The sequence below is a fragment of the Amblyomma americanum genome, chromosome 7 (assembly GCF_052857255.1).
Source record: "Amblyomma americanum isolate KBUSLIRL-KWMA chromosome 7, ASM5285725v1, whole genome shotgun sequence".
NCBI lineage: Eukaryota > Metazoa > Arthropoda > Arachnida > Ixodida > Ixodidae > Amblyomma > Amblyomma americanum.
This window is the reverse complement of record NC_135503.1, coordinates 62,910,653-62,926,348: the sequence shown is the minus strand read 5'-3', so window position 1 is coordinate 62,926,348 and position 15,696 is coordinate 62,910,653. Positions and strand designations below refer to the sequence as shown.

At 44.0% G+C, this 15,696-nt stretch overlaps 1 protein-coding gene across 1 annotated transcript; it reads right to left on the bottom strand.

Annotated features, from left to right (window-relative positions):
• Positions 1–1,386: 1,386 nt before the first annotated feature.
• On the bottom strand, positions 1,387–15,431 carry LOC144099232 (cathepsin L-like peptidase). Its single transcript, XM_077632383.1, has 7 exons — positions 15,321–15,431; positions 14,313–14,455; positions 11,730–11,921; positions 10,826–11,017; positions 9,626–9,791; positions 4,291–4,396; positions 1,387–1,681 (listed from the first exon to the last, which is right to left on the bottom strand). The coding sequence occupies exons 1-7, from the start codon at positions 15,421–15,423 to the stop codon at positions 1,582–1,584; spliced, it is 1,002 nt and encodes a 333-aa protein (XP_077488509.1). The 5' UTR covers positions 15,424–15,431; the 3' UTR covers positions 1,387–1,581.
• Positions 15,432–15,696: the final 265 nt, after the last annotated feature.

Here is a 15,696-nt window from a genome sequence, read left to right as displayed (position 1 = left end):
GCTCTTCAAACTTCCGTCTTGTCGTACAGTCACGGGCTCAGGCCTTTCTCGAGCACTTTCAGTGTACACGGCATAATCGCTTCGCGTGTGTTGTGCTACAAGAGCAGTGATACGATATGAAAGCGTAGCATGAAGTTACTGAAGGGGGCACCCAGCGCAGCGATATGAATATTATGGATATCAGCGATAATGATCGCCTCAGGCGGCCGGCGTCCCACCCCTGCTACCCTTTGCTTTCTCTTTTTTTTCCACCAACCCCTCTTCCGGAGAAAACGCATTTCGCCGCACGCAATAAGCAATACCGAAGAAATAAACATTTACATAAATTTTCTCAGCTTTCACTTTTTCTGTAATTGCAATCACTCATCCCTTCGGCATTTTGTAAGGAATGACAGTAGAATGATTCTGTTGTTTGCACATGAATCTTCATAGGCTGAAGAGCATAACAAATTCTTCGCGTCTTATTTAGAGGCTCGTTAGTTCGGTAATTATTTATGTAAGGGACGTTTTTATGTCATTATGCATGCTTGAGTAACTATAACCGCTATGAATGATTAATCACGTGAACATGAAAATAATAACTTTACAGCACTCAACAAGGCTTTGAGAACATGCAGACGTAACACACTTGTGCCCTATATATGTATTGATTCGGGAATAAAAGGTGCAAAATATTTGTGTTTGGTCAACAAATTTAACAGCTCACCTAAAAAAAATGCAGTTCTGAAATCAACTAAAACAGTTAACTATGTTTGCGAAATTGGGTAATGTTTCATTATATAAGAATGAAATAGTTGTCATTGCTGCGGTCCCCCCTAAAGAGCATATATTACTTAGGAGGACAGGACGTACGAAAGGGTATGTACAGCATCGAAAGGATATCCATGCAATTCTCAAATGAACATCTTCAGGCTAACCTCGGGAAACATTAATGTCCATAAAGGATGCAAAATTAAACTCCAATGCTTTAGGAACCTCTTCTCGTGCAGAAATAATGAAAGAGTTCGTGATCTGTTCGTAACTTTTGAGTACTGAAGCACAGTTTGCTCCAAAGAACGACAGTTCTCCGGCAGGCATTCCGCGTTGCTCAGACATTTGCTCTTCTGCATGGTGACTGATACCAAGGCGCACAGCGCATTTTTGAATAAATCGCATGAAACGCAGAAAATGCCTGCATAATTATTTACACCATTCACAGAAACGTAGCCGAAGAGCTAAGTGCCTCAGAGAGAATTTCGCAATTTGTGTAACCTCAATACTGCCGTAAGGCCCGCAACATTTAGCTGCATGCAAATTTGCCTCCGGGCTATAGTTGACTGTGTCCCTTTATAAGCGGAAGTTTGAATAAATCATTATGTCGTGCGTGTTTTTCGCGATGTTCTGGAATCAAGAACCGCCTATCACGAAAAGAATCTTCCCGGTGTATTTGTTACAAAATTCGCTATCGTCTCCCCAATAACTACGATGCAATAGAGACATGAACTGAAAAGTGATGCCGATGGTGTTTTGCTTCCATGCATTGATTCATTATTAACTTGTAACCATCGTGCCTTGATGCTTTCCAGCGGCAGTAGGAATAGCTCAGACGAGAGGGTACACTGCAAAACTGGCGATGCCGCACTGGTTGTCCTTGTCGCGAGACATGAAGGCGTAGCCGTTCAGACCCCAGTCTTCACCCCAGCTGTAAACAAAAGATAAAGATATTTGGTCAACAGGTCAGTGCGTCTTCATGAAGGTTAGGGAAGTCAATTTGAATAATTTAAGTTGTTACACATTATAACTTCAAGCGGCTGCCTCAACGCGATTATTCGTCAAGGCTGTCCATGTGGGGTTCAAATAAGGGGATAATTAAGTTTTCTCTTAACCACGGCTTACGGTCCAAATTTAGGAGGCCACATCGTGATCGCGTGCGCTACCGAGAGCACGCCAACCACGGCTGGCCATGCTCTGTAGGAAATAAAGAAACGGCACTCGGTCTGACGAAAACAAGGCATTTAGTGCTACAACCCTAACATTGCCGGCTAGCAACAAAATACGCTAAGGAATCGAGGTCGTCCTACTCACTACCAAGGTTAGGAGTGAATGTTCGCCCACGGCAGGGCAGGGGAAGAGCTCCGAGGACGAAGGAGACGAGCTCGCGGGAAACGTTGCCAGTAGGTCTCGCTCCGCTGGCGGAGAGAAACGCCGCGCCAAAACGTCTGCACGAGACAATTTCCCGAGCCGAAGGTGGTGGTGGTGGTTGGTACTATGGAATATTTTGGGGAGGCGGATACTGGTCCCGACGTATGTTGGCCCTTTGGGCATCACTCATAGCCGAAGAGAGAAAGAGAGCTGTCTCTACCGCGCGCGCAGCAATCACGCCGTCCGTGTCGCTGCGACGCAGGCGCCATCTCTTGTTAGCTAAGGTAACTAGAGAGGACGCATCATGGGGAAGCAAACCGAAGGGGACAGAGCAGTGCGAGTCCCAAGAATGCACATGGAATAAATTTTTGGAACAAAGTTAACAAGAGCACCGGCAGCGCGACGCACAGCATGTGTTAAGCAAAGCCATATGGAGCGATAAAGCGGCTGTTGTGTCATCGGTACGACCAACAAGTGCCAAATGCACTAAAGAAAACGACGTTAGTGCGCAGAAACGCTGACTCTTCCCAACTGCGTAGCTGCATATGTAACGCTTGTAAAGGATTTTCATGTTGCAAAGGTTGATATACTATATTTTGAACGTCCGCTCCGCCGCGATTTCCGTCAGTGCCCTTGGCTTCGACGCATTTTTCACGGTTGTTTCAAGCAGTCAAGAGTAGTTTTTTTTTTGTTTTCACAGAAGTACATTTTGTTTATATTCGCAACAATTAGGATCCCATGCTGTACTAACTGCGTATCGTGAATGCTATGACATACTTGTTCCTTGTGAAAGGCTGACGATGCATGCAGACAAACCGCAAAACGAGCGAACTTTCTGTGCTGATATGGGCTCGCGCGAGCCGCCACTTCCAGATTCGTCTTACGCCACGCGTTAATTTGGGAACTCCAGAAATGCGGTGGCCATGCAAACGCCACTCTACGATGGCCGCCGCTTATTCGTCGGAAGTTCGTTTCATGTCTTAAGATTGCATTACCTGGCCGCGCAATCCGCCTCTGCTTAAAAGTTGCGCAGGGCTCTACAGTTCCACCATACTAACTCTGGTAATAGTCATCTTGTTCACTATTGGTAGGCCGTCAGCCAGGCAGATAACCAGTTGACAACCTTGCCCTTGCTTCTTACTCGTCCCGAGAACTTTCGCATGCATGATAAGTGCACTTTACGCGCTCAAGTATTCCCTTGCCTTTCTCTTCATCCGAGAAAGAAAGATAAATTGAAGCACGGTTTTTTTATTTCTGTTTGTTTGAATTCGGTTTACTTGTTTTAAGTGCCACTAATTCTATAGTAGACTCATTCCTGGTTCCTCGAATTTGCCAGAAAATACCCTGAAAATTCTCCCCATGAAAAAAACTTGCGTAGGGTTCTTCTGCTGTTTTATTTTTTGAATTTATTTCTTTAAGTACGTTCTTGTGTAGCTAAAAATCTTATCCGATCACAGATTTTGTGGCCAAAATAAGGCCGAGCCTGGCAGCACGCAACACAAAGAGAAGCATAACAGCAGTCAGCCGCCGAAGCGGCTTTTTTTCATTTCGACAATGTGGTGGGCAGAAGCACTCAAAGCCGACAACGGAGACAAGAAAGAAGCCGCGACTGCTTTCATCTATGCTGTCGCCAAACTGGCTGCGCTGTGGAGGTGCTTTCGCTCTATGAACAGCATAAATGTGGACAGAGGTTCACAAGTGCTTACCGGCCATTTTAGTTAGTGACAGTCTTAATGACTGCCTTTCTACGGCATGCTTGATTCGCATATCTTAGAGTTTTAGTAAGTTTTTTACATGCTTACCTAAAGAACAGGCTTTCACACAATAATAAAAAAATGACAAATACGTTTCATAATATTCCTGCGATGTTAGCTCCCAGTCCATGACTAACGCATCAAAAAAGCGTTTTTATGATGCCAGCTAGGTTAATGTGCTTGTATCTTTTTTTTTTCCCTAGCAGTCAATATTTCTGGAAGACACGTGTGACGTGGCCACATCCTGATATCATAAATTCGTTGCACCGAATTCCGCAATTTAATTGCGTAGACTAGAGAAAGGATGAGGTGGAAAGTTTTGGTATTTTTGGAAGCCGCAGGTGGCGAAATGAAATAAAGAATTTGCGCTACACTTTTTTCTTTAGCCACAAGTAAAGTTCTACAGTGGTTTTACCTGTTTTTGACCAGCCAGTACTTCTCGCCGTCCTTCGAACCGTAGCCCACCACTAGAACAGCGTGGGTCAGATACGTCGTAGTGCACTCAGGTTCATCGTACACACCTGCGATTTAAGCACGCAGTAACTTTAAACTGTAAAACCGCTACATAAAAGGCGTCACAAACAGAAGCTCAAACCTCCGCACTAATATACATAAAATCAACACGCATTGATGAGCAAAAACCAAGAATGCCCCAAAGCACCTCAATATATTTCAAACAGAAAAGAGCACAATTTTAAAATACGTTAAATAATCTATAATATGAGCTGCATCAAGTGCTCATTCTTTCCTCGTAGAATTTCTGAATGGAATCAGTAGCCGGTTGACGTTGTGACCGTTAATCAAGTCCATTTAGGGCTAATCAATGATTTGTGATCGTACTTTTTTTTGAAAACCAATTATTGTAGACTGAATGTGCCCTTGTTCTTACAGTTCTTTCCTTTTCCGTTTCACTGGTCTTGATGCATTGCTCATTTGTCCTCTCTCTCTTTTTTCATGTGATTTTATCTTATCGCTCATCAAATGATCATTTTACCTATTCCCCAGCTATAATGCTCAGGCTCTGCTGGGTGTGAAGACAATATAAACAAACAAAACTGTGGATTTTGATATTTTATCCGTAGTGTTCAGACGGTACCTAACACTACGCTGCAATTCCAGCTGCTGGGAGCACAAAAAAATCATTTTAGTTGCATTTTATGCTGCTATCTTAAGCTTACGGAATCAACACACTCCCTGATCGACATTGATTACTGATGTGCCTCCCATATGTTCTTTTTCCTCAACTGACCGTTGTGCGACAACCATAATCGCATGTGTAGTGGCAACATAAACAAAAAACATTGCTATGAGATTTCTCCCTTGTGCAGCGTGCTGTTGGAGATATACAATTTCCCTTTAACCGTCGTGCAAGGGGAAACATCAGGGTGATTAGAGAAGGAAGAAGACAGGAGATCATGAGGAGAATTGGATTGGAAAAAATTTAATTGGTCAGAAAAGGCAGAATGCAGACGATCCGTGCTAGGTCCACGGCTGACAGCGACCTGGGTAGCCCATTCAATGACCCGGGTTTGAACTCCCAAGTCTGAGCTGACCAACACGGCCTCCCACTGCTCGAGAGTAGGAACCTGTATTAGAGATTTCGGGGGCGGCTCCTCTTTACATTTCCACAATAGGTGATCATAAGTGGCTAAATCACCACATAATGTACATGCAGGGTCGTATTCACCGGGGTAGAATTTTGAAAACAGGTAAGGCGTCATGAAGGATCGCGTCTGGAGCGCCTCCAATTGGTCTCCTGCTCCTTATTAAAGGCTTTGTCTGGAGGAGGGAATATCCTCCTTTCAAGTTTAAAATGACTAGTAATATCGTGAAAAGATGATAGGCCGTCCTTCGAAAAACTCTCAGCAACGACAGGGTCCCCTGCTCGGCTGACGAATCCTCGAGCTGTTATGTGTGCCGCTTCGTTACCAGGGTTCCCCGTGTGAGCCGGGTCCCATATCAATTCAATAATTCTGTCTAAGTCTTTGGTTTGACCCAATATGCTCATTGCTGGCTGAGAAATTCTGCCCCTCGCATAATTGCGTATGGCAAATTTAGAGTCGCTGAGTATGGTAGTAGTTTCTGTGTTAATGATAGCAAGGGCGATTGTAGCCTCTTCTGCCGTTTCCGAGGATTTCGTTATGGTAGTGCCGGAGACTATCAGTTTACCTTGCGTATCCACCACAGTTAGTGCGAACGCTTGTTTCTGGGGATATTCTGCGGCATCTACATATACTGCATGTTCATCTTGGTTGTATATGTTGTGTAGAGCTTTTGCCCTAGCCCTTCTTCTCCCCTCGTGGTGAGCAGGATGCATATTCTTAGCTAGTGGCTTAACACTTATTACCTTAGCGATGCGTTTAGGTATCTGTGTTTTGGTATCTTGGGGTGGCAACTGTATGCCTAGTCCTAAACGATCAAGTATGGTTATTCCTGCTTTGGTGCGGGAAAGCCGGCCTCTCTGCATTGTTAAGTGCCTCTGTAAGCTCGTCTAAGGTGTTGTGTACTCCCAAGCCCCGAAACCTTTCGGTGGAGGTACAGTTCGGTAGCCCTAATGCTACCTTGTATGCTGTTCTAATCATAGACTCTACTTTGGCTTTTTCACTACTGTCTAATTTTAAGTATGGGAGTGCGTAGACAAGCCTGCTTATTACAAATGCTTGTACTATTTTGCAAAGTTCTGTCTCCCTCACTCCCTTCCTTTTGCTTGCAATTCGTCTAATTAGTCTTACCGTCAGATTGACGGTTGTCTGGAGTTTTTGTAGTGTTTCCTTGTTCTTCCGGTTCGACTGAAGGAAGAGTCCTAGGATTCTTATAGTTTGAACTTCCTTTACAGGGAGCCCTTCCACCCAGATTTTCAGTGGAGGCGGAGGTTTGTAATTTTTTGCTCGAGGACCCCTTGGTTTGTATCTGATTAGAAATAATTCGGACTTGGAGGGCGAGCAGGTTAGCCCTGCTTTACCCGCCAGGTCTTTTATTATGTCTACAGCTTGTTGCAGGGTATCCTCTATCTGACCATCGCTGCCAGTTGTGGTCCATAAAGTGATATCATCTGCGTAGAATGTGTGTTGCAGCCCCGGGATGGCTGCTAATTTAGAAGGAATTTTAATTAGTGAGAGATTAAAAAGTAAGGGTGACAGGACTGAGCAGGACTGAGCCCTGTGGCGTTCCTTTACCTCCAAGTGAGATAGAGTCTGATTTAAACTCTCCCACTGCTATCTCTGCCGTTCTGTTACTGAGAAATGACATTTTCTTTGAATCCTGTAAACGTAATACGATCGTCGTTAGGGGCCCAAAATTTCACTTACAGATGACTAATAGATAGATAGATAGATAGATAGATAGATAGATAGATAGATAGATAGATAGATAGATAGATAGATAGATAGATAGATAGATAGATAGATAGATAGATAGATAGATAGATAGATAGATAGATAGATAGATAGATAGATAGATAGATAGATAGATAGATAGATAGATAGATAGATAGATAGATAGATAGATAGATTGACTTGTATCGATAGAATAGCAGCTCCTGATCGCAAAAACGCCGCTCTTACTGAAAACAAAGCTCTTGTAATGTAGAAAATAGCAAGAACCAAAATACAGGTGTCGCCGCCCCAGGCCAATCTCGCAAGTACAAGCGTGATGACTTCCTAGGACAAGAGGCGCCACCTTGGAGGAATGTTCCTTACTTCATGGCCCACGAATCTCTGAGGCTGGCAAAGGAAGGTTGCGCACCGCACCGCTAGCCGTCTGAAATCACGGATTCTGCGTTTACGTCATGTATCACGTCACTCCGTTCTGAGACGTCATAAATGTTGCCGTGGCGTCATAAGAGTTCCCTGAGTTTGAATCAGAGGGGCGGGAAAAACTTTTTCATCTTCGAATCCAAATTTCTTTGAAATAAATGCATCTTTCGCGCCCGGACAAGCGGCAACAAAGTCATGAAATGCCGAACTATCAGATTTTGCTAACAAAAAGAAATGATAGAGTTCTCCTCAGTGTCCCTTTAACGCCGAGCGATGTGGGGGAGGGAAGATGGCGACTGCCAAGACAGCGGGGCAAGGAAAGCGAAGAAGGAGGGAAAGGTTCGCTGCGTGAAGCGAACAGAGGAGTAGCACTCGCCGTCGACTGCTTGCCGATGACGTGCCCGGTAAGGTATCCATCGCTCCTCAGAGATGGCGCCAGAGTAGCGCGCTCCGTAAGCGCGCTTGCCACTCGCCCGCGGCGAGGCTCATCGGCGCAGAAGGCTGTGCGCGCTGCCCAAGTAGATATCCACAGCCACCTCCGTTCGGCGCTGCTTGCTCCGTATGCGGTCGCCTACTGTTGGAGCACCGCAGTAGCCGCGCTCAAAAATGCCATAACAGAGAAGCGTGATCGTTCGCAAATTTTTTAATGCGAAAGCTTTACTGGCCTAGCGGCGCCGATTTCGCCGTGCGCTGCAGTTTGATCTTCATTTGACCAGAGCTGCGCAGCCGCCGCCGGCTTGGCGCATGCGCTCTCCGCAGATTGGCGCATGCGCTCGCCGCGCGCGCGCTGGCCTTGTCGATGTTAGGCTGCCCACCCATGAGAGCGAGGCCGGGCCGTGTTCTCTGAGCGTTGCGCGGGAGCAGGAGGCTTTGCGCTGTCATCGGAAAGCGGCGTCTGACCACCCCGCGGATATCGCCCGGCGAGCTGCTTCAGTGCAGAGGGTCTCGAATGCCAAGCGTGCGAAGCTACCGTCAGAGACTGAGGAAGAGCGAGCCGGCGCCCCAGGGTATAGTAGCCGGGGCGTGCGAGCACCCACGTCATGGGTGAGGACGCCGAGGGGTCTGCGTGCAGTGCACGCTCGCAGTACTCTCGGTACCAGGCAGTCTGATCATCCAGCCGACGAAACTACTTGACCGACCAACGGGCAGTCTTCGTAGCAATAAAGGAGCGAATATAATGAGGGATACCACAGCTGAACGACTGTGTCTAACTCTATGTTAACAATACTCTCACAACTGTGATCAACAATACTCTTGCAACTCTGATTAACCAAGCTTAACCGCAGCATAATAAAGCTTTCGCTTGTATATGCAGGCGTAGCCACAGTTAAGCCACAGCCATTTTTCTCCTTAATGAAGAGTGTTATGGATAAGCTGGGCTCGCTGTCAACATGAAAAAAAAGCGTTTGTACTGGCCACGAGCCTATCTAAATCTGTATGCTGCCCTACAATGAAGGGAGCATAATGTTGCGTAGTTTTATTTTTTTGGTTGTCCTTTCTTTTCCCTAGAAAGAGACCTACGTGTCTAGTAAATATGAAATTCAGATCACAACACCAGGGACCAGCAAGAATAATTATTCACAAACGGCTTTGCACAGTTTGCTTCAATCCCAGTCGGTGTCAGCGCTGAAGTGCACAATGACGTCATGGCCTAAAGGCCAGCCCGGACTAACACATTCTTGATTACGTCGGCGTCATGGACAAGCGCTGGTTGTTCACTAGTGGATTTGGTGAGGTCACAATAATTAGGGCAAGAAATCCTTCACGTCACTTGATGCGCGTAGAAACGCCGAGTGGCTCCTGGGAGCACATTCAGAATCATATAAATAATGTTACAATCAATGCCTGCGACTGGAACTTGCTTGAAAGCATCTCCTTACTCCTATGAAAATATTTCATATCATATTTTTGCATGTGAAATTTTGTGTCCGTGTATCCCTAAAAGGAAACATGTGCGCGCATTATTTTCCACAAATGACAAGAAAAAGGTTTTACCTCCTGTGTAGTGCTTGAAGCTCTCAGATCTCGCATCAATTGCAACAGAAACGGGACCAACCGTAGCAACAGCATACTTCAGGGCATCCTCGGAACCGGCCTCAAGGCCCATGTACCCTGTGCAAGTCGCACCCACGTCCTCTTGTTTGAAGGAGCAGTCTTGGTCCTACACGCCAAATGTTTGCGGAGAAATAAAGCCAGACTTGCGGAGCAGTTTGGGTGTTAAGAGCACGAAACGCAGGAAAGCACTGTCACCTCTGTGTTTCTCTTGCCAAGAACTTCTAGTCAAGCGATGCTAAAGAAGCATCATACGTGATAAGCAAGCGGACGCAGCGTTCTGCTGCGGAGCAAGAATTTAGGGTTTTAGTCCCGTCACTGTTATCTGACTTCGGTTAAGGTGAAATGCAAAACCGCAAACGCTCACCAACTGGCAAAATAAAATGTGCTAATGGAATGATTCGTGGCTAGTTTCTAAAACGTTACTCTTCTACCTAGCTGGAAACAGACTTGTTTCCTAACGCATAAAATGTCAGTAAGAGTTCTAAGCGCTGACACTGTCTGTTCTCATGTGATTGAAACGGTGCAACTCCGACATCATTTAACAGCCGTTGACTCAATAGCATAACTTACACGAATCTCATCGATTCACGTATGAAGATCCCCATACGTGATCGACATTCCACACTCAAACACGGTTGCCCATTCTAACTCGTTTCTTCCCAGGACTTATAGTGATTGGAATAACCTATCCGCATCACTAACAAGTATAACTGGAGGAGAAAACTTTAAAACCGCATTGCAAAGCTTCTTTCTTGCATAGTGTTAAACCATTTTTTCATTTGTCTATCTTCATTGTGTACTGTGTTCCTTGTTACATTTTTATTATATTTTTGACATCAATGCCGCCTTAGAAATTATATTTTGAACCTTGTTGTTCTATTTTCTTTTGTTTTATTGTTTTCTTCATGTGCTAACTTTACTTTGTATATGTATCCGCCCCTCCACTCTGTAACGTACATCTGTGTCCTGATGGTATCTTAAATAAATAAATAAATAAATAAATAAATAAATAAATAAATAAATAAATTAATGCCCATGAAAGACCGTTCGCTCTCCTAGTGGAAGTCAAAGCTACACAATTTTGCTGTATTGTGCATTTGATTCACCCGAGGGGCGACTGCAATGGCGATGTGAACTTACCTGGGCTACGTATGGGTAGCTTTCTTCGGTGTCAATGCCACCGTTGGCCTTAATGTAATCAAAAGCATTGTCCGCGCGTCCTCCACTGCAACCGGAGTTGTGGTATTCGCTGGAGCAGTCGACCAGGTTTTGCTCACTAAGCGGCACGAGGTTTCTAGTCTTGCGAAAATACTGACCCTCCAGAGATCCAGTCTGTGTTGTGAAATAGACAGACTTGCAATGCAGCTAACAATCAAAAGTTTAGATCAGTTTCCAGCACATGACTAATGTGGATAAAACTCTCCTGGTGAATTTATTACACACAGTACAGAGTGCCGGCTGGAAAAAGTTTCAAAAGGGCAACTTCTAATTCTAATGGGCGCAGGAGATGGATTATAATTAATATTGACAAAATTGTTCTCCGACAGGCATGTCACGTTTAAAAAAATGCTATAAATAGTGCTGATTCGCTTGCATGTAAACTTATGCAAAGCAAAGGCAATTTGTATATATCGCAAGGGATCCCCATAGTAACTTGACACGCTCAACACTGGCAGGAGGTAATACCGCGGATCCAAATGCATTCGAGGTTACGTGTACCCATGGTCAGGACAGCACCCATTCTGTCAGGCCTAGTTGTTATGACGCGTGTAGACTCTGAAACTATCTCGTAGCTACAGATCAAGGAGGGGTGGGGTGGGGGGGAGGGTCTACAGATGTGAGTTCCTTCTTCCTCTAGAACAAAGGTTTTCTTCGTAGTTATAGTTCTCTGTAGTACAATTACAGTTATTAGCATTATCATAGCATCACCAGCAAAGAAGACAGGAGATTACGCTACACAGTCCTCATAAAACCGATTGGTAAACATCAGAATGCTGGAGGGCTGAACAGTGGCAGTTTCGCATTGTGACGAGTGCAAACTTACGGCGCTGAAGGCCCAGCAGGCACCACAGCCGTCCTGGTCTTTGACGGGAGTCACGGCGCCCTCTGTACGCCAGTCGACCGTGTGTGGCAGGTGGCTGTAATTCAAGTTAGCCGGAGGCAGGTAGGCGGATCCACCACTTCCGGTTCGGTTTCCGCGGAAGCAAGTCATCTTCTTAACGAACTCTCTGTGCGACTGCGAAGAATGAGAACCGCTGTGTGACACAATTGGCGCCTAATACACTTCAAACCTCCATCGGGTTTTTACAAGCAACCACCCAAGCAGCGCAGGTAACTGGCCCCGCATTAGAAAAGGATGGTTTCACACTGTTTTTTTTTGTAGGACCAGCCTTTGCCAATGTACTTAAATCCAATATCGAGACGATTGCCTGTGCTGCTTGGGCAGATGCAGCACAAGAAAAACCCTCTGAAGACATTCGATCGTCTCTTCATCTCACATTAATGTTCATCGGCACATGAAAGAAACGGTGAAATTGTAATGAGCGGTGACGACAGCGATGCTAGCGTAAATTAACGCGCTTCGGGTAACAGTGTTCTTTTTTTTCTAACGATAATCATATGTAATGTCTTAAACCGTGAGGTAAAAGCGTACTTTTGAAACTTATTCCGTTATCTTTTTACTTTGTAAGACGCATAATCAACTTTCGGTTTCCCGTGTCTTCTTCTCATTACCGGGGGGGATAGCTAACGAATTTAGAATAAAAAGCTTCTTTATTATATTCTGTTGTTATTTATCAACTTACCGACAAAATTCGGAGAAACCTGTCCCTTCCAACCAGATAAAGAGGTCATCACTCAAGATTATTTTTGTATAACATTGCACACATATCCATGGTGGAGTGACTGTAGGTAATAACTTTCTTCACAATACGCCACTTATGCTGAATGAATTTATTCGACGTATTGTCCGCATGCCAGATCTCAGCAACGTTGCGTGATGCTTCCAACGTGCAGCAAACACACAGCACGACGGTCTCTCTTTGTTCTTAGGTTGATATTGCTACAGGTGAAGATTTTAGGGTTTGCAATGACTGTTAAAAACGGAAAATATAGTCAATGAACGATAAACGCTAAGAATTGTAGTTTTTTTTACAAATGCTTAACTGAGTGGTTTTTTTGTAACGACCAAAATTTTATTCTAAGAAAAATGAGGGATATGTCCTTGCTGTGTGTGCAGCTTTGGTTAACAGCAAGGCCGACATTAAGTCCGTGATAGAGGTCAATAATCAGACGTCTATTTAAATTAAAATTACCTAATCGTCATTTTTGTTTTTGGCTTTAGGCGGTAAGATTATACTGCGAGCAAAATGAAAGGCCATCGATACCAACGGAGCACCCAATTTCTTATTTTATTTATCGCCAATGTAGTCCAAGATACGAACGTAAATGAATACACATTTAAAAGCTCGTTGAGTTGTTTTTGCACTTTGCGCTTTTATGAAATGGTGTCTCTCGCATTTTTGATGCAGAACATACAGAGGCAGTTTGTGTATTTTATGTCGTAGAAGTCGTTAACGCGATTTCAGCGCCGATACTACACACAGCGACAGCATTTTATATGTATGCAAAACAGGAACATAAACTCAAAAGGCTTTGAAATTTTTAATTTTCACGTTATATATTTCGAACTACATTTTCGATACAGAATATTCACAATCTTGCAGACCTTCAACGTTGACGGCCCTTAAAGTTAGCAATAGATTCTCGTGCTTAAAAAAAATTAAAAATGGGAGATAAAGCGTGGATAGGCCAAATGCGAGTTTCCACATCGGTTCGAGGTTTCGGTTCAGTTTTCACATCGATTTCACTTTTGGTTCGAGGCGCGGGTTGCAAGGTCACGCACGCTTTAGACAATGGTCGACGAAATCGGTTTGTGGGGTTCTTAGTGCTAGCGCTGAAATCGAGGGGACGTCAAGGTATGAAGCATTAAGGGTATGAAGCAATAGTTTTAATGGGTTAAAGCCCTCATACGCGGTAGTACTTATGCTCTACATTACATTCATGGATCACTTGGAGTCCTCATTCTGCTCCTGGCGCAGTGGTGCTGAGATTCGCCACAGCCCTGATAATGACGACGTCACGAGGTCATGTCATCTAGGTTACCCATCTACAACTTAGGTTGCCCGCCTATACTGCCCGCTTCCCGAACCTGAGGCGGGTGCTCTACTTTGAGGGGGTCGGGGAGCAGACTGACAGACAAGGGCGAAATCGGTGAGTGAGGATCTTCGTGCTGGCACACTGCAATTTTTCTATTTCATTTTCAGCTTTTTCATGAAATAATTATTAAGCTAAATGAGCACATAATGTTTTCTTTTCTCTACAATCCAACTGCAGAAAGAGAACTGACGCATCTCTCACACTTCTTAAAGTAAAAATCTTTATTAATAAAAATGATCCGCGTATAACCACCCACATAATGCGTGTGCAAAGCTTGTAACTGAGGCAGTGCACAATAGGCTCCTGAAACTGTTAGCATCAAATAATCTTGCCTATTTACAAATTAACTGTTTTGCTTTCCGTCAACAGGTTAAAGAACTGTTGGATAAATAATCTGGGATTTACTCACCATGTCTGCGAACTTGTTTATTCCGAGTTTAAAGGTGGTTTGACCGTTTGTGAACTTTACGTTGTGGTCTTGAATATACTTCATGTTGGCGGCAAATATTTTATATTTCTCTTCTTCTTCAGCAGCAGATTTGTATTGTCGTCCTGGTTGAGGGGTGAGCGGAAATATCTGTTCGCTTAACTGCACCCTATTAAAGTAGTTCGGAACTGAAAATTTTTAGCCAATTTATTTCCTACAAGGAAATTTTGTTTGGGCGTGCTGACGTAGAAATGACTTGATTACACTGAAAACATTTTATTTTCGCGTTATAATGGGGTTTACCTATACAAACATCCTCCCCGTTTCGCACTTGTGCTCACAGAACCTTTTCCTTTTCATCTCCAATATTCTCGGACAAATATTTTGAAAATTCAAAAATTGTAAGATACTGTTATGAAACTATTGTCGGTAATAGTACATTCTTCTGATATTTAGCAAAATCTTTCTTTTAAAGTGTTGCTATCGATCGCATCAAACAATTAGACTCCCATAGAGAGCCAATGGGGAACGCTTTTCACGATGCCAAAAACGTTAATAGAAAAAAGTACAAAACTGCCGCCGGGTGATCTCAGGATATAGTGATGGTTACAGTGAAATCTTACATTATATGAAAAATTGCGTTCATAAGCGGTTTTCCGCTCAAAAATACTTTTGTCCGTAATGGTTGGGTATAATGACATTCTCCTATCATTTTGCATACTTGTTGGCGAGATGACAAGAGTTTTTACTAGTGCTCGCTGAGAACTGACTCACAAGTGACATTTAGCATATATTTCGTGTCTAGTTGAAGAAGTGTGTATTAGCACCAAGCCCCGGCAAAGTTTTCATATTTTCCCGCAGAGCTTCAAAGAGAGTTGCATTTTGCCAGCAGTAAATTGCATTTAGTTCAGTTAATCTTCAAGACTTCGGCAATGCCGTAGCGTGCCAAATAAAAAAAAAGAATTACTTTGTGCGAAATACAATACGAACCATATTTTGCTTTGAAGTCCTTCCATTCAGCTTGCAGACCCTGGTCTTCTGCAGAACAGGCAATTGCAAGAGCACCCAATAGGATCAGCAACAGGTCCATCATGGTGACGATGATGGAGACAGTCCCGAAAAGAAGACCGGGTATATAAACGCTTTTCTACACGCAGTGGAGATTTATTGCTTACGGTCCTCCTAAGGGCAGGAAGTTTTTTGTTCTTAGATCATGCTTATACCTCGCTCTTCTCTAGTTGGAAAAAAACTTCAGAAGAAAGGAGAATTTATGATGCACATTTGAATCACAAGCATTTATATGTTGAAAACGTCCCTTTGTAATCTTTACCACTCCACTCTTTAGAGAAAACAGATTTGCAAGTGC

What these genes read in the sequence shown, in the direction of transcription:
- LOC144099232 (XM_077632383.1), bottom strand. Translation starts at nt 15,423, where the DNA reads ATGATGGACCTGTTGCTGATCCTATTGGGTGCTCTTGCAATTGCCTGT. An exon ending in GGACTTCAAAGCAAAATATG is followed by an intron (nt 14,456 to 15,320) that starts GTTCGTATTGTA and finishes CCCCTCAACCAG; the next exon opens with GACGACAATACAAATCTGCT. An exon ending in TACTGGCTGGTCAAAAACAG is followed by an intron (nt 1,682 to 4,290) that starts GTAAAACCACTG and finishes TTTTGTTTACAG; the next exon opens with CTGGGGTGAAGACTGGGGTC.